The 25,773-nt window shown below is 36.6% G+C and overlaps 2 protein-coding genes and 1 long non-coding RNA gene across 3 annotated transcripts; 1 reads left to right on the forward strand and 2 right to left on the reverse strand.

Annotated features, from left to right (window-relative positions):
- Positions 1–1,559: 1,559 nt before the first annotated feature.
- LOC125575226 (xyloglucan endotransglucosylase/hydrolase protein 9) lies at positions 1,560–3,092 on the reverse strand. The gene is made up of 4 exons (XM_048751042.1): positions 2,658–3,092; positions 2,446–2,546; positions 2,171–2,364; positions 1,560–2,090 (listed from the first exon to the last, which is right to left on the reverse strand). Exons 1-4 carry the CDS (start codon positions 2,824–2,826, stop codon positions 1,682–1,684), a joined length of 873 nt encoding a protein of 290 aa, XP_048606999.1. The 5' UTR covers positions 2,827–3,092; the 3' UTR covers positions 1,560–1,681.
- A 16,802-nt stretch (positions 3,093–19,894) lies between these two features.
- LOC125583678 lies at positions 19,895–20,966 on the reverse strand. Its single transcript, XR_007320714.1, has 2 exons — positions 20,347–20,966; positions 19,895–20,245 (listed from the first exon to the last, which is right to left on the reverse strand). It is a non-coding gene; the product is annotated as an uncharacterized LOC125583678 (long non-coding RNA).
- A 512-nt stretch (positions 20,967–21,478) lies between these two features.
- On the forward strand, positions 21,479–24,372 carry LOC106431491 (GRR1-like protein 1). Its single transcript, XM_013872293.3, has 3 exons — positions 21,479–22,043; positions 22,624–23,116; positions 23,386–24,372. Exons 1-3 carry the CDS (start codon positions 21,589–21,591, stop codon positions 24,196–24,198), a joined length of 1,761 nt encoding a protein of 586 aa, XP_013727747.2. The 5' UTR covers positions 21,479–21,588; the 3' UTR covers positions 24,199–24,372.
- The last annotated feature ends 1,401 nt before the right edge of the window (positions 24,373–25,773 follow it).

The following is a 25,773-nucleotide window of genomic DNA, read 5'->3' on the forward strand; positions in this document are numbered from 1 at the left end:
ATCGGTTTATTGTTTTAAGTTGAACCGTAAACCACTTAAGGTTAATAGTTAACCAAGTAAGATCCGATTAAGATCTATATAAACCTAATTATAACCCAATTAAAGACCCATCCACATTAAAAAAACAGACCTGAGTTTAATCTATCGAAACCTAAAATCCCAAATTGTAGAGCCGTAGAAGGAAATCTCCATGGATTTGGAAGCCATTCCATTGAAGAATATCTGATCCTTGTACAATATCCCATTACCACGCCTCAAATAGTTCGTCGACTTTTGTTTCGAAAATTTCTCATCCTCGTTACCCTCATTATCGCTGTCAGCTGTGTCACTTTCTGGAACTTCATCGTGTCGAATTGAAGGCTCGTTGACGAAGTCCTCAACCAATTGATCAATTTCAAATTTGTCTCTCTCCACAGCTTCTTCGTCGAACTCATCTTCCACGTTTTGAACAGCTTTAGAGACTGGCGCCATTGATCTCTTGTCGACTTAGCTTCCAAACCAAAGGAGATTTCCTTCTATGCCTCTACAATTTGGGATTTTAGGTTTCGATAGATTAAACTCGGGTCTTTTTTTTTAACGTGGATGGGTCTTTAATCGGTTATAATTAGGTTTATATAGATCTTAATCGGATCTTATTTGGTTAACTATTAACCTTAAGTAGTTTACGGTTCAACTTAAAACAATCAATCGATATTAAACCGTCTAATTCGATGGTTGAGGGGAAATAGGTTTCGATCTATATATTCGGGGAGAAATAGGAATGCAATTTTATTCTCGGGGAGATATAGATAGAGACAATAGTTTCGGAGACATATAGCACTATACGATAGTTCTCGTGGGGAAATAGGTAGTCGACCCACTTTTCCCCTTTTTTTTTCTTTGCTTAACTTGTCTAAGGAATGAAGTGACTGCGTTTGAGTTCCATAGGAAAGTTTTGGGATTTGGTGTGTTAATCTTCATAATGGCCTCTTCTGAGTATAAAAGGAAACAACTCCCAACCTTTTAAGTCTCTGGAGCTTATCACCAAAAACCTCTAAATCTATCAAGCTGCAAAAAGTTCTTTCAAGTAAATTCTTGGAGAAGAGGCAACTAACCCTAAGTTCCTTGAGTCCTAAGCAAAATTTCTAGAGCTAATTACTCTAAAAGAGGAAAGTTTGGATCTGTGAAGAAATCTGAGAGATGAGGTTGGTTGTACAGAATCACAAGAGATTAAGAGGGTGGAGTAAGTTTTTGAAAACTTCCAAGGATTGATGATTAAGGAGGTAATCAAAACCAAGGTGAGATGACTTGTGCTTCAAGGCTCTTAACTTTTGAGATGTTACAATCCAATGAGGGAAGTTGAAGTAGTAATTGGTAGTGCCTTCAATGTCAAAGATCTTAAACCATTGTTAAAGATCTGTCTCCATTGATAAAGAAAGCAATAATACATAATCAAGCTTTTGTTTTCCTCGAGATTAGGGTTTGAAACATTAAAAAAAAACCCTAAAAGTTATAACGTTAAGTGTGTTTGAGGCTGATTCCACAAATATGGCATTTTCTATTTAAACCCAAATTTAAAATTCAGCAAAATCAATAGAAATTTGATTATTTATACATAAACAGAACCATCAAAGAGCCACATGTACTCTTCTTGACCACAATAACTTCTTGCCCAACTTAAAACACAAGATTGAACATTAAACTACAAATGGCGATGGTGCTGGCACTCAAGAGGAGTAACAGGAAACCTCGCAGCATCATAGCAATAATCATAGATCATATGGTTAGCTCGAACCCAAATAAGCTGATGATTCTGATGAAGACTCAACTCAGACACAGTTGGCTCATCCCACCAGAATCTCTGGTCTTCTCCATTACACTTGCTTAGGTCAGTTGTTGTCGGAACCTCACAAGCATCAATCTTGAAATCTTTGTAAGAAGCAATGAAAGGAGCGTGACTCCAGTCCGTTTTCACAAGACCTCCTTGTGTTGCCCAATCATCTGCGTTCCATATGGAGCTGTACACTCCCATCGCTTGGTCTTTAGCAAATGGGATGCCTTTATCTTCAAGGTTCTTGTGGACACGAATAGGTGTCTCATCCACCATAAACCTGTGATTAAATAAAAAGAAAGAATCATTAAAAATGGGTCTAAGCAAAAAGAGAAAAACTTTGGTATAAAGAAGACTTACACAACACTGCGTTTACTCCAGAGGATAGAGTAAGTGTGGAAGTCAGTGGTGGGATCGAACCAAAGGTTGAGTCTTTGCTCTCTGTTTCCAACTCCGTTCACGTAGACGTTTGTTTGGACTATGTAAGGCTCACCCGTTGTGTTACCTAAGAACTCGAAGTCAAACTCGTTGTGGTTCGAGCCTTCTGAAGACATCTGTAAGAAAGGAGAAAACATGGTAAGAAGATTTGAGTCCCAAGAAACCGAGCGAAAAAGTGTTTTTTGTTTGTTCCGTACGTAGAAAGCAGTGACGGTTCCTGCTGAGTCACCCTCGACGAGCTTAATCTGGATAGAGACTTTACCGAACAAATACTTGCTCCTCGATTCGAACCCAGCTCCTGAAACAATGAATCAAACATGAGTTTACATAAACACCAGAAGAAACAGAGGAAAACAAAACAGAGGAAACAGAACAGAGAGAAGAAAGGGATTGGTTATAGATTATGTACCAGAGGAGTTGTCAAGCTTGAGTTTTGTGACTTCTCCATCGTTGACACAATGATCCATAGCCCAGCTTGAACGGTAAAGGTCCTCGAACTTAGCTCCAGGAGCAGCTTCACCACAAGAAATCACACACACCATCATCATCATACACATGAACCAACCCATCCCCACCATTTTGTATTTAAATGTCTCTCTTTTTCACTCTACGGTCTCACAGACTTGACTCGGTGGAGGAAACAAGTGAGAGAGGAGGACATTTATAAAATGCGAGAGAGGGGAGGGAGTGTGAGTGAGCTGGCATACAGTGCAGAGAGATGCCACGTTGGATTCTACGTGTGATTTCAGGACAATAATAAGTAGACAAAAACACCCATCTTCGTAAAGATGGATCACTCAAAACAAGAGAAGAGATAAAAGAGAGTTTGGGGAATGAAGCCGTTGCTGTGAGGGCATCACTCAGTGGGGCTCCACTTTGTACTACACTCAGGACAAGAATTTATTCTTCTCTGTCTACAAAAAACCTCTCTTTGAGTAGAAAAACAGAGACTTTATTGGTTTGAGAGAGAGAGAGAGAGAGATAATAAGTGAATATAATTGATTCTGAGTGTAATAATGAAAGAAAACAAAGAGTAGGACCATTTTTACAGCTAACATGTTTTCATTGCATTGGATTTGGATTGCATCCAGCTGTGCATTTGGCTCTTTTGAAGTCATATCTAGATCTTTTTTCTTTTTTTTTTTGTCACCAATCTAGATCTTTTTTCATGCATCAAAAGAAAGGAATTGATTGGTATACAGTATTTTACTTGCGCTCTCTCTCTCTCCTCACTTTATGGGGGAATTCAAATTTTTTGTTTGTGTTGCAGACATGGATTAGATATGGCAGGTGTGACGTTATTTTATGAATAGAAAAGAAAAAGTATCTTGCCTTGGTTTGGTGGGAGTTTAAGACATTGTCAAGTTGGGCCTAATTGTATTGTTCGTAAAACCAGTTCAAACGGGATAAATTAAATAGATCATACAGATCAAATAGGACAAATACAAGCAGAACAAGCGGATCATGCAGGAGAGAAACAGATCAAACCGATCAAATAATTTATTATAACTTATGAATAATAAAATCAGTTTAAATTATAGATCATATATTAAAACAATAAAAATTACACCTAGATATCTAAACAAATATCTTTGATGTTATAGGATCAACCGAAATGCATGTAAATATTTTATAAGATACTTATATTTTTTTTATTTATTATTTAGGTGATCAAGATTTTCTTGAGAGAACCGGTAGGTTACACTAATATTGAACTTTTGGTTAAATTTACCACCGGAAAACTCTCTACCAGTGGGTGTAAGATATTTGAAACGGTAATTAGTCATGAAAATTATTTGATCGTACAACTCAATAAATACACGTTCTCGGTTAAGATTTTATTTAAAATTGTCTTCTCTCAATAGATTTACAAAATTTCAATCATTTACCTATATATTAACTATTTTAAAACATAAAAAAAAATATTAACTAGTTACCCTTGTTGATATTTATGTAGGAGATTTATATATTCTTCATTTGAAAATGTTACGTTTTGTCGGCGATTGAACGTCATACTTATAATTTTAAAACAACACAAACAATATTAGTGTAAACTATATAGTTTGAGCTAATCATTGTACATTATTTATTAAATTAGATAAATATATATTTAAAGTTAAATGTCTATAACAAAATTATTTATTATCAAAAAGAAAAAAAAAGCAGATCAACACCACCAAATGTTAGCGGATAAGATCTTCGTGCAGATCTCCCTTTTTCACAAAAAGACAAAAATATTGAATTGCATGCAGATCTCCCGCTTAAATTGCTTTTAAAAACAGAAAAACGTGAATGGTAAATATATTGCGGGAGAACTACACGTGCAGGAGAACTGCACTGATCCTCCTGTCCTTCCATTCATAACCATAGTCTAAAGGTGTTCAATCTAGATTTCTATTCGATTTTTTAATTTTTTTTATATTTCGGTTTATAAATATTATTCCCTCCGTTCGATTATATATGACGTTTTAGAACATTTCACGTAGATTAGGACAGTTGATACAATACCTTTTCTATCCTTTTCGTTATATTTTCAATGCTGACAATTTATTGTAAATCATTATTATCATCATCACTATTTAGTCAAATTTAACTGATTCCAATTTCTATTTCTTAATTATTTCGTGGTTCGAAGGAATAAAAATAACAATTGTGCTAATACTATTAATTTGTTTCTTCAATATTAAATTGTTAATTGGCTTTAAATTTCCATCTCTCATAAAACACATAGAGTACGTGTTGTGTTGTTCCACTTGAGATTGTTGACCGAAATGTATAATAACAATGCAAGGATAAGTAAAGTCATTTACCATTACATTTTGCATTATTTCTGAAAAAACGACAACTATTTCAAAACAAAAAACAAAAGTTCTAAAACGTCATGTAAATAAAAACGGACGAAGTAGTTACCATATTACTATCATATCTATTTTACTTTGGATCACACAAAAAAATCTACTTTAGTTTGATTCGGTTTATATACTTAAAATTTCGATTTATTCAGTTTTATATTAAAAACCATAATTTTATTTATCTGCTATAACAAATTTTAGTTTATATGATTAGAAATCAGATTTTTATATATCCCACCCAGTACTCAAACTTCTAAATAAAATATTATCTGTTTTTTTTAACTATTAAAAATAAATGTAAGAAAATAGTAATATTATAATATTATTAAATAACTATCTTTTATACAAATATTTACCAATAAAATTTTCAAAAATAGTTTATTTAATTTGATGAAAATGAAAATATTAAAATAAATGTTTTAAATATGAATATTATATTAATAAAATAAATTATGTATATATTTTTTAATTTTATATAAAATTCACATATAAATATACTAATATGTTTTAATTAATCGGCTTCTTCGAATTATTTGGTTTGATCAGTTCGTATACTGAACAATATCCATATTCTGTTGTTTTTTTTAAATAACATCCATTCGATATATTCAGTTATGTTTGGTTTTAATTGGTTTGGTTTTATGAGATTGAAAAACCCAGTGTGAAATGACAATATTATCGAGAAACAGTAACTTTTCTCTCTCCTAGGCGACTCCCAAGACGATTCCTCCGTTCTCCACCGTGTCGTCCCTTCTCGCCGCTCATCGGCGTCTTATTAGGCGTCGGCTCCTCACCCTCTACTCATCTACGCCCCCTTCTCTAGCGGCGAAGATGAAGAAGAAGAAACCCAAGAAGTCTCTGGGGAAATCCCCTCCTAAGAGGCCCTCTCCGGCGAAATCGTCCCCACCCCCGTTGTCTGATGCGGTAGATCTGGTAATTCACTCCGATCTGATTGTTTCTGATGCCCAATCTGGCCTCCCCGCTGGTGCGGTTGCTCAACAATCCGAAGGAGCTGCAGATCTAGCTGATACCTCCGCTGATGCTTCGTCCAATCAGACAGTGATCGTCGCCTCCCCGACCGATCCTTCTTCTGCAAACGAAGTCTCTGTAATTGTGCCTGAGTCGAGCTCCGCTTCGCCACAGAGCACCTCTGCCACAGATCAGGAAGAGACAGCAAGCATTGCGTGCAAAGTGGCTCCTTTAAACCCCCACGAATCAGCTACTGTCGAGTCAAGCCCTGCCTCTCCAAACACCTCCTCTGCCGTAGCACCGGTTGAGCTACCTATCGGCGACGATAAAACGGCTCCCTCCTCTCCCTTACCTCTAGCTACTGCTGATGCCAACGATGGTTCGAGCTCGCAGTGAGCTTCTGGTGAAACCGAAACTGAGAGCCACTCTGCCAGGGATAAGCCAGCGAAAGGTGTTAGTGTTGATGTCGGTGCGCTTCAACCGCCACTGAATGTGGTTCTCCAGGAGCCCGGTAAAGCCATCGACCCACCAAAACCCGACTGGTGCGCCCACGCCAAAGGTATTGGAAAGAGTCTTTCAAAGAAAGGTGAAGCTTACATTCTACCCTCAGGTGAAGCGTGTATCAGGATTCCGAACTCCGTCATTGAAAAGAACAGGAAGTCTTGGGAGCCGTTTGTCATTGGACAATTTTACTCTGACCCTCCCTCCCAAGGCACTCTACATAACGTCGTCAATGATATCTGGAGTAAACACCATAGGGACATTGTGGTGTCGAAAATGGAAGGCTTCTCTTTTCTGTTTCGCATTCCTAATGCGGCGACGAGGAATAGTGTAAGACCCGAACCCTGGCCTTTCAACCCAACGGAATCCGCGGGCTTACTTATTAATTTCTTGCTTGTTTGATTCATTTTAAGTCTTTTATTTATTAAGTCATATTCGAATATGAGGTTCTAAAACAAATAAACAGATAGCACAGCGGAACATAAATGTGTATAAATTGTATTACTTAGAAACATGAGATCCGATACTCAACTTCTTAACAGTTTCATAGACAATCACTAGTTCATCCCTAGCATCATCTAACCACGCGTTACACAGCCTCTCACTGACCGAGCCTTCACGGCTCCTTGGCTTGACCAGAACCATCCTTAGTTCCTGAAACTACAACCAGATAAGCATTAATCATAACCGAGAATAGAACTGGATGATTCTACAATGCTTGGCTTAGTTCCTAGAACATAGATAAACCTCAGACAATATAATGATAAAAAGATGTGAACCCATCTACAGTATCCTAAGTCATTCAACCAACCACCTCTTGACTTAGAATCAGATAGACGGTCCAAAATAGATAAACAGAACACACGAACAGGTCTGGATCGTCCCAAAGACCAATCCGTCTAACCGGATAGAATCTAGGTGCGACCAGTCCATGAAGTCCGGCTCAATGGCCCAACGGACTTCCTTACCTGATCCGGCCTTGGGCCTGGATCCAAATAGCCGAGTAAGCCTCAAGCCCAATCCGGTAGGCTTAGCAACCGATCAGACCATGCGACTCTTTCATGGCTTAGACAAACCGTGAACCATGTCTTGACTTAGCAAGTCATAGACTGATCCATAAGGATCGGACACAACCTGTCTCAACAAACTCCGTTTGGAACATTCACCCCTTCGGTCCTTGGTACCTCTTGGTCCTCGTACCTCTTGATGTTCGTAACCCTTGGCAACTTGTACCCTTTGGTTACTTACACCCTTTGGCAACTCACAACCTTTGGTAACTCGTGACCTTTGGTAACTCACAACCCTTGGTAACTCGTGATCTTTGGCAACTCGTGCCTTTTGGGACATGTCCAACCGTTTATCCCGACCGCCCAGTCCATGGTGCGATTCGAACCATCCGCATAGCCGACCCGTGTCAAGGCTAGCGGTTCGGTTATGAATGGCCAAGTCTAGGGACGTGTCCCTTGGACTGAACCAACACAACCCTTAGTGTATAAACAGAAAGAACAGAAAGAGATCGGATAGAACACAAGTAAGAGAAGCCGGATGGGACTTAGGAACCGACAGAGCCGCGGTGCGATCGCATGGACCGTCTGTTCGGCCTGATGGAGCCACGGCCCATCACATACCTTCTGAACCACCTCTGGGTTCTCCACGTTCTTCTCCTTGTCTTGGTCCCCCATCTTGATCGGAGGTTGCTTCACAAACGATCAGAGTCGCCGGAAACCTAACCACCCTAAACTCGGCCTTTCCTTGGCCGGAACTCTCTCCCTCTCTCTCTTTCTCTCTCTCTACGTTTTTCTCTGAGTATTTAACTCTGGAATTGGATAATGAAATCAACCGGAGGGCCCCCATATTTATAGAAAATGAGGGGGTAAGTCTTGCCCCACGAACAGGCACGACTTGCTAGCGGATGGGCACCATCGGCCAAGAGTTGTGCCTCCTCGGCAACTAGCACCTCATCGCCCTTTCTGATTGGGTTTGGGGTCGGTCACAAGCCCAACCCACTACCCAATCCCTCTAGGCTTAGCCCACGGCCTTGTCCAAAGACCCAACAGACCATGGCCTCATGGCTGGACCTCACAGCCCACCACTGGCCCGGACTCGGACCATCGGCCCGAAACCTGAACAGTCTGTATAGCTGAGATGAGCTGACTCCCAGCTGCACCAGCTGAGTGAGCTAGTAGTCCAGCTATTGAAGCTGACTTAGTAGTGGTTGAGCTGGAGTGAACTTAACCTAGCTCCGTTGAGCTGGTCGAGCTACTCGAATAATTTTTCCAGCTACCGTCTTACTCATCCTAGCTGTCTCTTTGCTCTTATAAGGTTAAGTCTAAGTCTCCTTATGTTCTTAACCTTCTTTCTTGGCCATGGAACACCTGCCTTTATGTCTCAAGACTGGCTAGTACGGTTCCTCGATCCATGGCCGTCCCAACGATCCTATTCAGGATCGGGGATGCGACAAATAGAGTCATAAAACAAAAATTATGGCAAATAGAAGGCCATACAATGTTTGTAGACAAATGGGAACCTGGAGTGGTACTTGTCAAGCCAGAGCTCACCTCAGCTCCCATTTGGCTCGAGCTAAGGAAGGTCCCCTTTCAGTTCTTCAATAAAGACGGATTGGAACGGATTGCGGGACTGGATGGTCACCCTGAGTTCCTTCATCCAGCGACTGCTAACAAGAATAATCAAGAAGTTGCCAAAGTTTTTACTGTCATTGATCCCAGAAAGCCTCTCCCGGAGGTGGTAAATGTTCAGTTTGACTCCGAAGAAATCTGTAGAGTGTTGGTATCAAGTCCTTGGATGCCTCCGGTTTGTGACCTTTGCAAGGAGATTAGCCACATTTCCAAGCGCTGTCCAAAAATCCCCAAGACCTGTGCGTACTGCAAGTCCCCTAATCATGCTCTACCTCACTGTCCAAAGAAGGTTAGGCAGGAGGGCCAAGGAAAAAAGACTAGGCGTGGAAGATCAAAGAAGGACTGAGGCAGGTGTTAGTTACAACTCTATTTCGCCTCGTTCTACCCCTACAAAAGATCAGGAGCATCCTCGAGTTCAGAAGTCTTTGGCTGATGGAGGGGAACTCAAGTGGATCCCAACAACCTCCCCTGCCAACCAAGCCATTACTTCAGGTTCTCTACAGGTTGAGGTTGCTACAAACTCCAAGCTCAGAACAACAACTGATAGGGTAAGTGGCGAGACTAGCGGCACTATTCCGATTGCGCAAAGAGAGCTGCCAAGGAGTAGCTCCCGCTCTGATCAGTCTGACGTCCAACCAGACTCCTCGGACGTGGAGTCCTCTGACTCTGAACTTGAAGAAGGCGAGTTCAGCAAGCATGAACCGGATTTTGAAGTCGTGCAGAACAGGAAAAGATTCTCAGGTCAGAAGGGGAAACGAGGCAGAGGCCCCAAAATCAATTAATTTTATGTCGACGGACATTTTTTGCTGGAATGTACGCGGTCTTAATAAATTCAATCACCGCAGCGGATTACGTAAATGATTTCGGAAAAATAATCCTTTTTTTGGTGGTCTGCTCGAGACTCATGTCAAGCAGCCTAAAAAGCAAAAATTTGTTTCAGATATCTGCCCGGGGTGGTCTTCTGTTGATAACTACGTTTTTTCGCCTCTGGTTAAAATTTGGCTAATCTGGCACCCGTCTATTTTGGTCACGGTTATTTCGAAATCTCTTCAGATGGTCACTGTTGATGTTACATGGCCCTCTCCTCAATCAAACCTCATCATTTCGATCATCTATGCTTCGAATGATGCGGCGGAAAGGACCTTGCTATGGTCTGAACTTCTGGATCTCCCTACTACCCATGGATTGGGCTCCAAGGCATGGTTAATTCTTGGGGATTTTAACTAGATAAGAGACCCTCTTGACCACTCGATCCCTGCGACTCTAGATATGGATAAGAGGATAAGAGATTTCAACCAATGCTTGTTTGATATAAATGTGGAGGACCTGAACTTCAGAGGAAACACTTTCACTTGGTGGAATAAACGCAAGAGCTCTCCAATATCTAAGAAGCTAGACCGCTGCCTTGTAAATGGAGAGTGGCACTCAGTTTTCCCTGCTTCGGTTGCTCTCTTCTGTAATCATGATTTCTCGGACCATGCAGTCATTATAGTCTCTCTTGAGCCTGGTCAGCAAAGGGCTAAGAAGCCGTTTAGATTCTACAACTTTCTCATCCAGAGCCCGGACTTCCTCGACATGATCGTTGAGAACTGGTACTCTTTCAACGTCATAGGTTATGCGATGTTCAGAGTCTCTAGAAAGCTCAAACTACTAAAGCAAAGCATCAGAACCTATAGTCATCAAAACTTCTCTGGTATTGAAAAAAAGACAGCTGCTGCGCACGAGATTCTTTTGGGGGCTCAATCAGCCATGCTTACTAATCCAACAACAATTGGAGCGGATTAACAAAAATTGCTTGGACCACGGTTTGCTTGCCAAAAATAGAAGGAGGCTTAGGCGTAAGAAGCTTGTTGGAGTGGAAAAAAGTCTTGTGCTTAAAGTTCATCTGGATCCTCCTGTCAAAACCCCCTTCTCTTTGGTCTGATTGGCACTGGAACAAGCACCTGCAGGAACGCTCCTTTTGGACCATCGAACCATCAACTACTGACTCTTGGGCTTAGAGAAGACTACTGAAGCTCTGCCATCTGGCCCTTCAGTTTTGCAAAGTGTCGCTAGGTAATGGGAAGGGTGCAAGTTTTTGGTTCGATGCTTGGTCTCCTCTCGGTCAGCTCATTACACACATCGGGCCGCAAGGCCCTAGAGCTCTACGGTTGAGACGGGACGCTGTAGTAGCAGATGCGCTTCAAGACTCAACTTGGATTCTTCCACATCCAAGATCACAACAGGAAGTGGACCTTCACTCTTATCTTACAACCATTTCTCTGCCTCTGTCCCCTGGTATTGATGATATCTATGAATGGATTGCTGGTGATTCTCCTTTGCGTGTTTTCAGGTCCTCAACGACATGGGGGATTTTAAGGCCAAGACAAGAGGAAGTGGATTGGCATGATGTTGTATGGTTCAAGGGAGCGATACCCAAGCACTCTTTCACGATGTAGGTGGCCAACTACGACAGACTGCCTACTAGGAGCAGGCTAGCGGCTTGGGGAATGGCCATCACTACTGACTGCCCCTTCTGTTCGAGGAGCATAGAAACCAGAGATTACTTGTTCCTGCGATGCGAGTACAACCTTGATGTTTGGAGAGAGGTTTTCATCAGATGTCATCCTCTGGTGTCAACCTTTATGGATTGGTCAGAACTCCTATCTTGGATAAGAGCTGTTGGGCCTGCGAAGCTGAAGCTCATGCGGAAGCTTGCTACTCAAACATTCATCTTTCATCTTTGGAAACAAAGAAACAATTAAATCCATAACCAAATCTCACTCCCGCCTGCATCAGTGTTCTATTTTGTTGATAAGGAGATGAAAAACATTATTTCAGCTAAGAAGCATAGGAAGCAATTCCAATCGCTCATGGCTTTCTGGTTGAAATGATCATTTAGGTGTTAATGTTATTGTCAAACGGTGATTCTTCTCGTTTTTATTCTTTTTTTGCCAAGATGGAACAAACTTAAGATCTTGCTCTTGTAAAATCTTTTTTTCATTTTAATGATATTTACAATTTAGCAAAAAAAAAAAAAAAACCATAGTAATTACAACATTTACGTATGTATGTGTGTGTGTGGTATATCCGGGGACGAAGTCGTTTTTTCTTCCTGTCGGCCATTCGAGACAACGACAACAAAAACGAGAACGACGGGGTTTTTCTGGACACTATGGAGAATTGAAATGAAAATCACGGGCGTTTCTTGAATCAAGACAAAATGAGACACTGACGTATGGTGAATCTGAAGATGATTTAAGAACATTAAACGATTGGTTAAAATGTTTGAAATGTCATTCATATAAAATAGTAAATCAAATCATCAGATTCAATGTTATCTCAGTTCACAAAAAAAAAATGTTATCTCACTTATCAAGTTTTGTTCCAAAAAAAAAAAAGTTATCTCACTTATCAAGTTTTGTTCTCGTGAACATTTGCCGAGCAAGTGGCTAAGAGCATGATTAACCCACAAACTCCATTGGGTCTCTTAATAAATATTTTACTAAATAAATGTAATTAAGAACCTTGTTTAAGAAACACCTTGATTCATACTCTTCAATGGTAGTTTCTTATTTAAGGGTTCTTAAAAAAATGTTGTTTTTTATTGGTCAAAAAAACGAGACCAAACAATGCAAATAAGCATAGCAATGAATACCCACAATGTGTTCATCCAAGATGTAATATATGAAGCAAAAGAGATACTGCATCCAAGATGTTCAATTCCATTGGTCCATATGAGTAAACATTTGTTATTTTAATTCACTTTGCAGTTAATATAAACAAAGACATTGTTTTATACTAAAGAAGAAAAACGCAAGAACACACTTTACCATATCAAACTAAGATCACAAGACATGGTTGGCTCCTGTCAAATGAATCTTGGTGTGCTGCAACTTCACTAAACGAATTCCAAACCACCTAGGCTTTCATTCAGCAAAGAACCTGAACAAACGGAAGTAATACAAAGGGAAAGGTCAAAACACTGCAAAAAAATCATCACAGTTCACATCTATACAAGTCTCCGATCATCTTACACTGATTCCATAGATACAGAGACCAACCTAATAAACCATTCTCAGCTTAAAAAAACATTAGGTTACAATGACACCAATCTTTTGTCAGCCCAAACTACAAAGATCAACACTTTTTTCATGACCAGATGATCATTAGAGCAAAACTCAATCTCACCAATCAATACATTGCTTTTAAGAAACTAAAAAAAAAAAACTTTGAATAAAGACCAGAGAGGAAGACGTACAAGTGTTAGCTGAGATGGATCTTGTTGTTGATGACAGTGCTGAACCATGAATAAAACCAATCCAGCAACAGAGAAAGAAGCAAGGAGAAGCCATATCAACATCCCTTTCCCTCTGTTCAGCCTCTCCATAAGCTTTCTTCTATGCTTAATCCCGAACCCCCTAATTTCATTCCAGAAGATGGCGAGTCAGTTAAAAACCCTAAATTTTAGAAACAGAGAAGAGAAGCAAAGATCTGACGAAATCTATGGCTAGGGAAGTGAGATTAAAAATTGAGGAGATGGGTTTTGTTTTGGGAGATGTGATTGACTCGAAAGAGTGAAGCTTTATCCAATTTCCTCCTCACGAGATTCTTCAGAGATTGATCAAAGATCGCGAGATGGTTGAAGAATCAACTAGAGGCAGAGAATTGTCGTTTATGTTTCGAGAGAGAAAGCAAAGAACCAAAGAAAGGTCTGAAATTCACTAAATTTTGACACCTGTCTCGTAACATATGTTTCTTTCTTCTCCTAATTAAGCGACGTATCTTCTATTTACTTCTATTTTTCATTTTTTTTTAAATTTTAAATAGGTTAAAAATCCATTTTTTTAAATTTTAAATAGGTTAAAAATCCAGTTAAGAGCTTGCGTTAATGCTGCTCTAAGGTTTACTTAATAACGCGCGTGCATGCACCGAATGGCTTGTTAACTCAGACTCATGCCTTTTAACTGTGTCAGTAGGTTGGTAAAGTTTAACTTTATCGTATCACCATCATCATCATCACCATCACGATGGTACTAATTACTATACTCCATCTCCCTGTCAGTAAGTTATGATGAGATGACGCTAAAGGCCTCTTTATTACACGTTTCTTTTCTCACTCTTCAATTGACTGTGATCCATTTTGGGTAGGGCTTTAAACTCAAATATAAGAGCACCATTTTTCTTATTTTTTTATTTTTTATTTTTTTAAAGAAAAAATTAATCGCAGACCGTCACATGTTAGTAGAGTCCGCAAACAGCACTAAAGACACACCAAAGACGTCTCCTATTTTACTACTTTTGTATACGTTTTAAAAAAATTATGCAGGATTCATGTCTTAAAAACTTTTGTTTATATACGGTGATAAAGGTGTTCTAATGCTTGTTTCTTTGAGCCAATAACTCTTAACCTGAGACTCATCTATTTTACTGTGTCAGTAAATTTGTTGGTAGTTGCTGTAGGTGCTATCCACAGCCCTATTTATTTATAAAGCATCAAATTCAGAGCAATCAAATTTTAATTTTTTTTTTTAAACCACAACTTTTAAAATAACCTACAGCTGTACAAGTGTTCTGCAGACAAATATCCAAAGTAATTTTTTAGTGTTTTCCATAAAATTCTACAGCAATAAAATTTAAAACCACAACAAAAAAATCTATTTTAAAGCTACAGCCATTATCAATAGCACCAAAAAAAGTTTAATACTCTTATAACCGTCATAAATGGTTTTGTACACTCCATCATCATCGTCATGGCCTTCCTTCAGTCAGTAACTATGATGAGATGACGCCAAATTACACAAATAGTAAAGGGGCCTTTTTATTGCATGTCTACTTTCTCATTCTTCATTAGACTCTTACCCTTTTAAGGGTTTTTGCTCAAAATTAACAAAGAGCCTATGAGCATAATATGATAATAACCACGATTAACAAAATACACTCTTCTGGATTGACACAAGCATCTAATAGCGTGTCCATTCCTCATGACTTCTGCATCCACAACTCCAGAAAAAGTCAATAGTATTCAGCTAGATTGAACAAAGATATACTTTCTTGATTTTGATAACATATCAGGAACTTTGCATGGTTAATTAAGCCAAAAAAAGAAAAAAAGTGCACAGTTATATCCGCGATCATACACCTTTAAAAAAAATATACTCCATCTATTTTAAATTATAAGATATTTGCTATGCCTAAGAGAAAATTCCATAAAAATACACCAACTAATTTCTATTAAGTTGTTGAATACCCAAATTTTTTCCCTACTCAATTTAATACCTTAACTAATTATTTTACTCATTTTAATACACACTAGATCATGATCCGCACGCCAGCGCGTATATGAATTTTCAGTTTTTCATTATTTATTTTATTAAATGATGTATTTGTAAAATTCATTCATATTATATTCATTAAGTAAATATTTTCTTTTTTGCATCTCAAACTATCTATTTTTTACGAATGTGTGATATATATAAAAAAATATAAAAAATGAGTATACATAGTTAATTAGATAATTGTAAAAATATCATTTTTTCTTTCGTTTGCAATATCATATAAATAATGATCCGTCCAGTTAACAAAAATCATGATTTTTTTATGTGTAATATTTTTTTTTTGACATTTCCTTAAAACTATATTAAATTTTACATATTTTAATTAGAATATTTTTAATATCTTTACCTTTTTATTTGAAATGCAACTCAATATTTTTTTAAAAAATTATAACAAAATATTTTAAAAATATTTTAAGAATTTGTTTGAAAAATATGAAAATTACATTTTAAATTAAAATTATCCTAAAATGTGATAAGTTTTGCTGTAAACGAAAACTCAAATTATCTCAAAAATAATTATATTCAATGATAATAACAATTTAAATTGATTATTTTTAAAAAATACATTTACAAAAATATTGTTTGAAAGAAAATTCATTTCTCTTTCAAATATAAAATGAAAATATTATAATTAAATAATAAAAAATATAAATAAAACCATAAATTTAGCAAATGACAACTGAGTTATATTATGCTAAAATTGTTTTTCTAACAATTTAGCAAATGACAAATGAGTTATGTGCAAATAATACCATATAATTTTTAAAAACATAGTCATTCTTAAATATTTTTTGAATAAATAAATATTTTTTAATTTAATCAACTGAAAATAATATCCGTACAATTGTGTGAGTCAAATTCTAGTTTTATTGATGCATGTTATATATTAGTGCTGTATGTTTTAGGTAACATTTTAATGATGCACGTTTATTAAAATTTCCATTATTAAAATTATGCACGTAAGGATAACTCACAAGTTTTTTTTTGTTGATTAAATGACATTATGTCCAAATTTATTTAAGGATATTTCATTAAGGTAACCGAAAAGGACAAACAATAAAATGGGAAGTTTAAATTCATTTAAGCATATTTCGTTTATGTAACTGAAAAGACAAGTAATAAATTATGCAGTTTTATTCGTTTTAGGATATTTCATAAATGCAACTGAAAAAGACAAGCAAAAAAATAGGAAGTTTAATTAATGAAGTAAGAACATTTTCAAATGAATACTTCTCTTTTAATAATATAGATACTTTTAAAATTGTGTCCATTTTAATACTCAAACTTTATTTCTTTTAATCAAAAATATTAATAAGTTTCAAACGAAATTTAAAAAATCTCCAAAATTTGAGAAAAAACTTTAAAATTTCTAATTTTATTTTAACTTATAAGAAAGAAAATAACTAAATTATGGAGAAATTTTAAATATATAAAAACCTATTTTATGAGAAATAAATAAATTTGTTTTTATTTCCAAAACAAACTAAATTTGATATTTAAAACATAAAACATTTATTACACAATTTAAGATTATCCACAATTCAGTTACTTTTATTTACAAGACTTAAAATAAAATTATAATTTTTAAGATTATTTTGTGAATTTTAGAGATTTTTAAATTTTATTTAAAATTTATTAATAGTTTTGATTAAGATAAACACAGTTTTGGTATTAAAATGAGCACCGTTTTAAAAGTTGTGTATTAAAATAGGCAAAAAAATTAGTTGAAGTAATAAAGTGGCTAGCCAAAAAATTTGGGTATTAAAAAACTTAACGAAATTTAGTTAAGATATTTTTATGGAATTTTCCCTGTGCCTAAAACATAAAGACTAAAAAATATTTTTTTTTATCTAAAAGCAGCTTTAGTAATATCAATTCAAAGTGATTGAACCAATTATAAAACATCATATATTATGAAACAGAAAGAGTATAACATATATGTGGCACGAGAGGTTTCTATAAGAGAGAAAAGAGATTTTATAAACAAAGCAAATATCTAATCTTACCAAGTTGAATTCAAATTATCTCCACCTTGATACCTGTTGACATGCCTTGTGTTGCTCACTGAATGTATTTATGGTATATATAAGCTTGTATTACTGAGCTTGCACTTCTTCAGAAGTAGTCTCAGAACTCAAATTAGCTAACTAGGAAGTTTTTAAAGACAAACTGTCAGAAGCTTTGTTGCCGTTGCAAATGACAGAAACATCTCTGACCATAGTCATTCAGATCATCAAAGTATATCCCTCCAAGCTTTGTTAGTGTCGCAAACCATTTAGTTTTTCTAGAGTTTTCAAACCACACAGGACAAAAGCTTTTTTATTACTGCATCAACCTAACCACACCTTGAGACTCTTAAATCTATTCCTACACATGACTATTAAAGTCTTTAGTTTCAGAACATGCTAAGATCTCACAAAAACCATTGGAATGGTGTTAAATTAACCGCAGAACTTAATGTAAAAGTAATCATCATACCATTTCTTAAAAAGAGGGTAGAAGGAACGGTCGAATATGTCGCATGCTTGCTTTTGATTTTTGAACCTACCAAAACAAAGAAGGCTGTATGATCATGTAAACCACAAAGCAAATCACATACAAAACACGGTTAAGTTTCCACATTGCCATTACCAGAAGACGCCTCCTTTATTTATTAAATTTACAGAAACCAAAACGTTGATCATGTTCCTTACAACACAAGCAACAATTAAAACATGGAATCTCTTTATTACTTGGAGAGTAAGCGGGTAAGAGAAGAAGAATCGAAGACAGTAGTGTTGACAAGCAAGAGACAACTTTCTCGGAGTTTTTGCTGTTGGAACTCATTTTTGACAAAGGGATGTGGACCAATTTTCCGATCGATGGATTTTTCGACAGAGACGTATGTCGGAAGAACAAGAACTTGGACATGATTTAATCGTCACCGTGAACACTATAAGTTAGTGTATTTGCTTGTCAAAATCAGAATTGTGTTAAATGAGAAATAGAGGTCCAAAATGAATGACATATGCAAAACTTATAAAACTTTTAATTTGGCTAAGTATAAATTTTTAGCAAATGAATTATCCAAAATTTAAAAAATGATTTTGTTAGTCGGACAATCTGTCAATTAACTTAATCTTTCTAATTATATTTATGATGATCTTTTATGTTTTATTTGAACATAAAAATGCAAACCCATATAAAGTATTGTTGTCTTTGATTTGTTTGGTCAAAACCATTTATTACTTTGCCCACTAACGTGAGTAATGGAAATTCAATTCTCGTTATTACGATAGTTTACTCCATGATAACATGACATACGTTTTGACTTTGAAGTTATATATCAATACGTGAAACTCATTCATGAGACACATTGGAAAGAAAATCATTGTTTAACAATTCCTCACATTATTTTTTTTCTTTTTCTCTTTGATGTTTCTTTTGAGTTCGAGAGTATACATAAAACTAGTTTCTCTAGATTTCTGTTACAGTGACGCAGATCAAAAGATTTTTTGCAGTTATATCATATGACTCATTACGTTATCGAACCGTCGCACTACAGAACGTATTTAAAGTTAAGGAAAACGATAATATCTTGACTCTGTGATTGTATCATCATTTTCTTAATTTTTGGTATAATCTTATCATTTTTATTCTTTATAATAGTCAGTTCTCCGTAATTTATATAATACAGTTCTATCATTTGTTTCCCTTCGCTATCTCAGCTACATTACTCTTGTACTCTTTCTAGACTCCCATCTCATCTATTCAAGGATCTATTTGAACCCATGTTCTAAAACTCGACTGCCTAGCCGATTTAGCGGTCGAAAAATCGCTATAGGCTGAGCAACCGTGGTGAATTGGAACTATGCACTCAGAAAATTGGTTTTAGAAAAAAAACTACATTTTTTACTTATTTGAACCCGTAGATCTAGTAATTTACTTTATATTTGTGAAGTTTTGGCAAAACCAATAGAAAAAATGAAAAAAATTGCTATAAAAAGCGTCAAAGTCTGATAGCCGTCGCGTTTTTACAGTTGCAGAACCAGAAACCTAAAAAAATAAGATGATATGTAAATGACAGTTTTACCCTTCATTAAAGAAAAACTTAAAAATTACTTAAAATACACTTATTGGTACTCGAAGTCGGGTTGCTTAGTTAAGTAAAAGACACATTACCACTGCACCTCATTGTCTTTTGGTAAAAATATATGATATATAACCTAAAACGAATCGCTGAGTAATTCCCGATTAATCTCCGATTAATTGATTCGGTGCTAGGCTATACCCAACCGCAGCGTAGCGCCTGCCGAGTTTCTGAACAGAGTTCAATCACCTTCTCATCAAAAACACCCAAAAAGATCACAAATTTACTGCCCGTTGGGCTGAAAACTAGAGTCAGTTTAAGCCTCTAACTGTTTTATTAAGATCATCAGGGCCTGCCAAGAGATTTTGGAAGACTTAGTAAATATTTCATTTTTTTTTACAAATTTAGAGACCTATATCTATGTAATTTTTTAAGAAAATTTTGGGAACCATAACCGAATGAAACCATTCGGTTTTGCCTAAGACCGGCCTTGGAGATCATAGACTTAGTATGCGGCGGAAAGCATGTCGTTGATCGCTAGAGAAGACCAAGAACCGAGCAATACAACTTGTTTTTTCGACGGAACAAAGATAGTATCTGAGGAGCAGCAAATCAACGGCACCGCTATCTCTTTACCAAAACTCGAAGACTGCCTGCGAAAAAAAACAACACCAAAGAGACACGAGAGTCTTTAGTTAAAGAGCACCAATGCGTAAAAACGAATAGCTAATGGAATTAGTTGTTTGTTGTTTACCAGGAGTGGCAGGAGACTGTGTAATCTATAATCTCACAAGGTTGATAGCAGAAACAGAGCTTCCTGAAGCCCCTGCACCATCATGATCTTCTTTTACACGGGGAATAACAGATGACTCTTGTCCTTGAGTACTGAAGTAGGCTCCTCCTTGGTCGAGAGATATAAGTTTAACTCATCCTAAAATGTCTTTCACTTTTATAGCCGCCATAATCAAATACACCGATAGAAATTGAGCTACCAAGGATCTCACTTAATTGGGTCTCTTAAAATTCAATGGCTCATTTAAGTTCACTGGCCCATTTCGAATTCTAATACCAATCAAGCCAGAAAAAAGGGAAAAAAGATTGATGCTCTTGAGTTAAGAACCGGTTATTAATGAATCTACAATCTATTTAACCAATTATAACTTTAATTAATTGAAAACAAAACATGCTGCGAGAAGCAAATCGGTGGAGTATTGAGGTTCGAGGAAGAGAACAAGTGAAGACTTTTCATCAGCAATATTTGCTAATTAAACGACAACGTTTTGTGGGTTTGGTCAGATTAGTCATCTTTCACTTGTTAGAAATCTTTAAAATGTGACACGTGTAGATAAGACAAGAAGATGAACATTATTGGTTCCCGACAGCAATACAAAGTGGTGGATATTGGAATCCGACTTTTCAGCACCAAAGAATAATAACATGGTAAGAGATGTCAAATAAAAGATGATAGGTATACGTTAGCAAATGGTGTCTCCACTGTATAGATGTTGAATCTTTAACAGCTAAGAATAAGTAAACTACTAATTAAAAAGTTTGAAATCATGTGTGTGATCTGGGTAATTCCATAAATGACTATAGATCATATGCACACAGACTACATGTAATGATTAACAGCTAAGAATAAGTAAACTAATAATTAAAAAATTTGAAATCATGTGTGTGATCTGGGTAATTCCATAAATGATTATAGATCATATGCACACAGACTACATGTAATGATCCAAAGGTTTGGTGGTGTAACTGTTGGTGTAATTATGATTAAGACCACTAAACTAAATTAGTGACCTACACAGACATAGCCGGCGTCCTCACATGGGCAACTTTATTAAAAGTCTCACATGGACACTGTCTCCTTTGTTTCTCCTGTCTTGTCACACTAGTCTTTGTCTCTCCACTCCCACAGTTTATATATATTATACCAAAACCTTCATCCTTTCGACTCAGATCACTCACTTCGAATCATATCTCAAACCTCTCGATGGATCTCCGATTACCATCTAAGGTTCTTGAGCATATCCTCTCCTTCGTCGACTCCAACGAGGATCGAAACTCTGTTTCTCTGGTCTGCAAGTCATGGTTCGAGACCGAGCGGCGAACTCGGAAAAGGGTATTTGTCAGAAACTGTTACGCGGTTACTCCTGAGGCGGTTGCACGGCGGTTCCCGGAGACGAGGTCTCTGACTCTGAAAGGGAAGCCTCACTTCGCTGACTACAACTTGGTTCCTGACGGTTGGGGTGGTTATGCTTGGCCGTGGATTGAGGCTATGGCAGCGAAATGCCCGTCTCTTGAAGAGTTGAGGTTGAAGAGAATGGTGGTGACTGATGAGTGCTTGGAGAAGATTGCTGCTTCGTTTAAGGATTTTAAGGTTCTTGTGTTGACTTCTTGTGAAGGTTTTTCTACTGATGGTCTTGCAGCCATTGCAGTAGCTTGCAGGTTCGGTTCTGAACAAAATACTAAACCTTTCTTTGTTAAGGTTACAATTAGGCCTTGGTATTTCGGTATTGGTGGTAGTCGGGTATTTCGGATATTGGTAGTCGGTAGGGGTTAGAGGATCCATATAAGAACTTGCAAATTTTCGGCTCGGATCCGGTCGAATTGAGATAGTAAATTTTGGAAACGTCTTATCCCGAAAAAATTGGTTCCCATTTCTGGTTCGGTTATTTTAAGTAAAATATCGGTTAATTAGAATAGCTTCTAATTATTTTAGTTATTTTTGGATAAAAATATCCGGATAATTTAAGATAATTTTAATTAATTCAGTTATTTTTTAATATTTGTTTTCAAATACTTTTAAAAGATTTTTAAAATTTATATATATATATATATATATATTTGGTTTCCGGTTCATTTCAGTTCCATTATTTTAGATATAGAAATATAGGAACCATTAGGGTATTTTGATGATTTCGGTTTGATTCTGGTTCGGGTTATTGGATCGAGTTTTTTTTTTCAGGCCTAGTTACAAGTATCACAAGTAACAACTTTGGTTCCTTGTCTGATTTTTCAAAAACAGGAACCTGAGAGAGCTGGAATTGCGAGAGTGCATAGTTGAGGATATTGGAGGAGACTGGCTTAGCTATTTCCCTGAAACTTTGACTTCTCTTGTCTCTCTTGACTTCTCTTGTTTAGACTCAGAGGTTAAACTTTCAGACTTGGAGCGTCTCTTGAGCAGGTCTCCAAACCTCAAGTCTCTCAAGTTGAATCGAGCTGTGAGTCTAGACGCTCTGGGGAGCTTGCTTCGTCTAGCTCCACAGCTGGTTGAGCTTGGCACAGGTTCTTTCTCAGATAAGCTAGATCAAGAAGCGGTTGCAAAGTTATCACAAGCTTTTTCAGAGTTGAAGGAGCTTAAGAGCTTATCTGGTCTCTGGGATGTCCTCCCTGAGTATATTCCACTTCTTTACTCTGTTTGTCCTGGTCTTACCTCGTTGAACTTGAGCTATGCCACTGTCCAAATGTCTGATCTTGTCGAGCTTATTACTGGATGCTCCAACTTGCAGAAGCTATGGGTGAGTATCATGCATTCTTGTTATTTGTAATTTTTTTTTTGGCTATTTTGGTTTATAAATTATTTGATTATAGTAAAATTGAATATAGTTAACATTTATAAGTATACAAACTATATTATAGAAATTTGAATATTTATTCTAGAAATATAGGATCCAGTTAGATAATTGATAGGATCCAAAAGCCAATCGAGCTTCATTTTTCGGAGAAATATGCTCAGGCCTATTTACTATGTTGGTTTCTTACTACTAAATGAGACGTTTTCTCACAGGTAATGGACTTGATAGAGGACAAAGGTCTCGAAGTTGTTGCCTCGTCTTGTAAGGAACTGCGAGAACTAAGGGTGTTTCCATCTGGAGCAGAAGGTCTTAACGATACAAATGTAGCTATGACTGAACAAGGTCTGGTCTCCGTGTCTGAAGGCTGTCCAAATCTCGAGTCTGTTCTCTACTTTTGTGTCCAGTTTACAAACGCAGCTATGGTTACCATAGCAAGAAACCGTCCAAATCTCACATGCTTCCGCCTCTGTGTAATGGAGCCATTTGCTCCTGATCACAAAACACAGCAGCCACTTGATGAAGGATTCAAAGCCATAGTTGAAAGATGCAAGGATCTTCAACGCCTCTCTGTCTCTGGTCTCCTCACTGACAAGGCCTTTGAATACATTGGGACACATGGCAAGAAGCTTAGGATGCTATCAATAGCATTTGCTGGGGACAGTGACTTGATGCTACACCACTTGTTGTCAGGCTGTGAGAGTTTAAACAAGCTTGAGATTAGGGATTGCCCTTTTGGAGACACTGCTTTACTGGAGAACGCGGCCAAACTAGAAACCATGCGGTCCCTTTGGATGTCATCTTGCTGTGTTAGTTTTGGTGCTTGCAAGCTCCTGAGTCCAAAAATGCCAAAGCTAAATGTTGAAGTCATTGATGAACATCCTCTAGAGACGAGACCTGACAGCTCTCCAGTTGAGAGGATATACATATACAGGACACTCGCAGGACCGAGATTGGACATGCCTGAATTTGTGTGGACAATACAAAAGAATCCAGAGATTGGTGTTTCACATCTAGCCATAAAGTAAACTTGCTGTTTTTGGAGTTTCACCTTCCATGTATGTTTGTTGTCTTTCATATTGTCTTCACTAAAATTGTTGGAATCATCAGCAATATAAGCATTTCAATAGCTTTGTAATATGTTAAGCAAATCTTGTGTCTTTGTACTAAAGTTTGGAATAGAAATTTCTCACTTTATAAGATTTATATTCATCAGTTTATGAAAGAAACTGTGAACACCAATGGGCTGATACTTGCAAACCCTATCCAAAAACTACAAATTCTTACCTCAAATCGACACAACATACCAGAACTGAAAGCAGGTTGTCTTGAACATGAGGTGGCCATGAGGTTCTGCTTCCATAATTTTCAGCAGATTTCTCGATTGATTCAAGAAGATGCTCTCTTCTGTATTTCATTATAGGCTGACCATGTCGCGTCTTTTTCATCATTTTCTCTTTTGCTACTTTCCTCCGGGATTCAGCCTTTTCTTTGGCTTCTTTTTTTGCTTGGAATGCACCTTCTCTCTCCATCTTTTCACTTGTCTGCTTGTGCACTTTTTACACACTTTAAATCACACATCAAAGTCATGACTTCTATTTAAATATATAAAATTTGATCATCATGCTACACTTGTATTCTTCTGGACTTTCTTCCTCAAGCAGATCGAGACACATGTTTCAAAGACTCCTCTTCCTCAAGCCTGATTATTTGTTTTTAATTCGACATGGAGATATTTGTCCAAATAAGTCTAAATCAAGTGCATGTGAGATTTTTCTCGCATGCTAGAAAGATCGAGCAAAAGCTGCATTATTGACAGATCCAAACTTTCACTGAAGAAATGGAGTTGAGCATACAAAAGGTGAAAAATAAAAGAAGAACCGAATAAACCAGACATTCTAACCCAATATATTAGAACCAAAGTAACACACAAAAGATTAAAATATAGTATCAATCTCAAATTCACCAGAGATGAATCCGAATAATTGAATAAAAATAAAAATTCCATATCGCTTTCTGAGGAAGATAAGAGTGATAGAAAATAGAGTCTTTATAAAAAATGATGATATTCATTTAACGTCAAACTATAACTTGCTCCGCGCCTTCGCGCTTACGTTTGATTTAAGTTGAACAACGTAAATTCATAAAGTGATAGTTTTATTAAAAAAATCACGTGTATATTTTTTATATTTTGTAATTGACATATAGAATATAATATATTATATTATAATATATATATTTGATAATAATTTTTTTATTTGTACATAATATTATATTAAAATTTTTATAACTTGATGCAATTTAATGTCCAGTTCAGATATCATAACACATCAAAAATTCGGTTGAACCTGTTTTAAATTTGGATCCAATTTTATATGTATAATTTGGTGACATGAATATGAAATGATTGTAAAGTGGAGAAAACCTTAATATTTCAATTTAAAACAAGATCCATTCAGATATTATGCGGATTCAATTTTGTTCGGATTTACATTTCATTGGATCGGATTTCCGAATTCTGATTTTTTTCTCACCCCTATATAATATTATCTAATAAAATATCTTTATTTATTAACTAGTGGTATTCCGGCGCTACACGCCGG

The sequence above is a fragment of the Brassica napus genome, chromosome C3 (assembly GCF_020379485.1).
Source record: "Brassica napus cultivar Da-Ae chromosome C3, Da-Ae, whole genome shotgun sequence".
NCBI lineage: Eukaryota > Viridiplantae > Streptophyta > Magnoliopsida > Brassicales > Brassicaceae > Brassica > Brassica napus.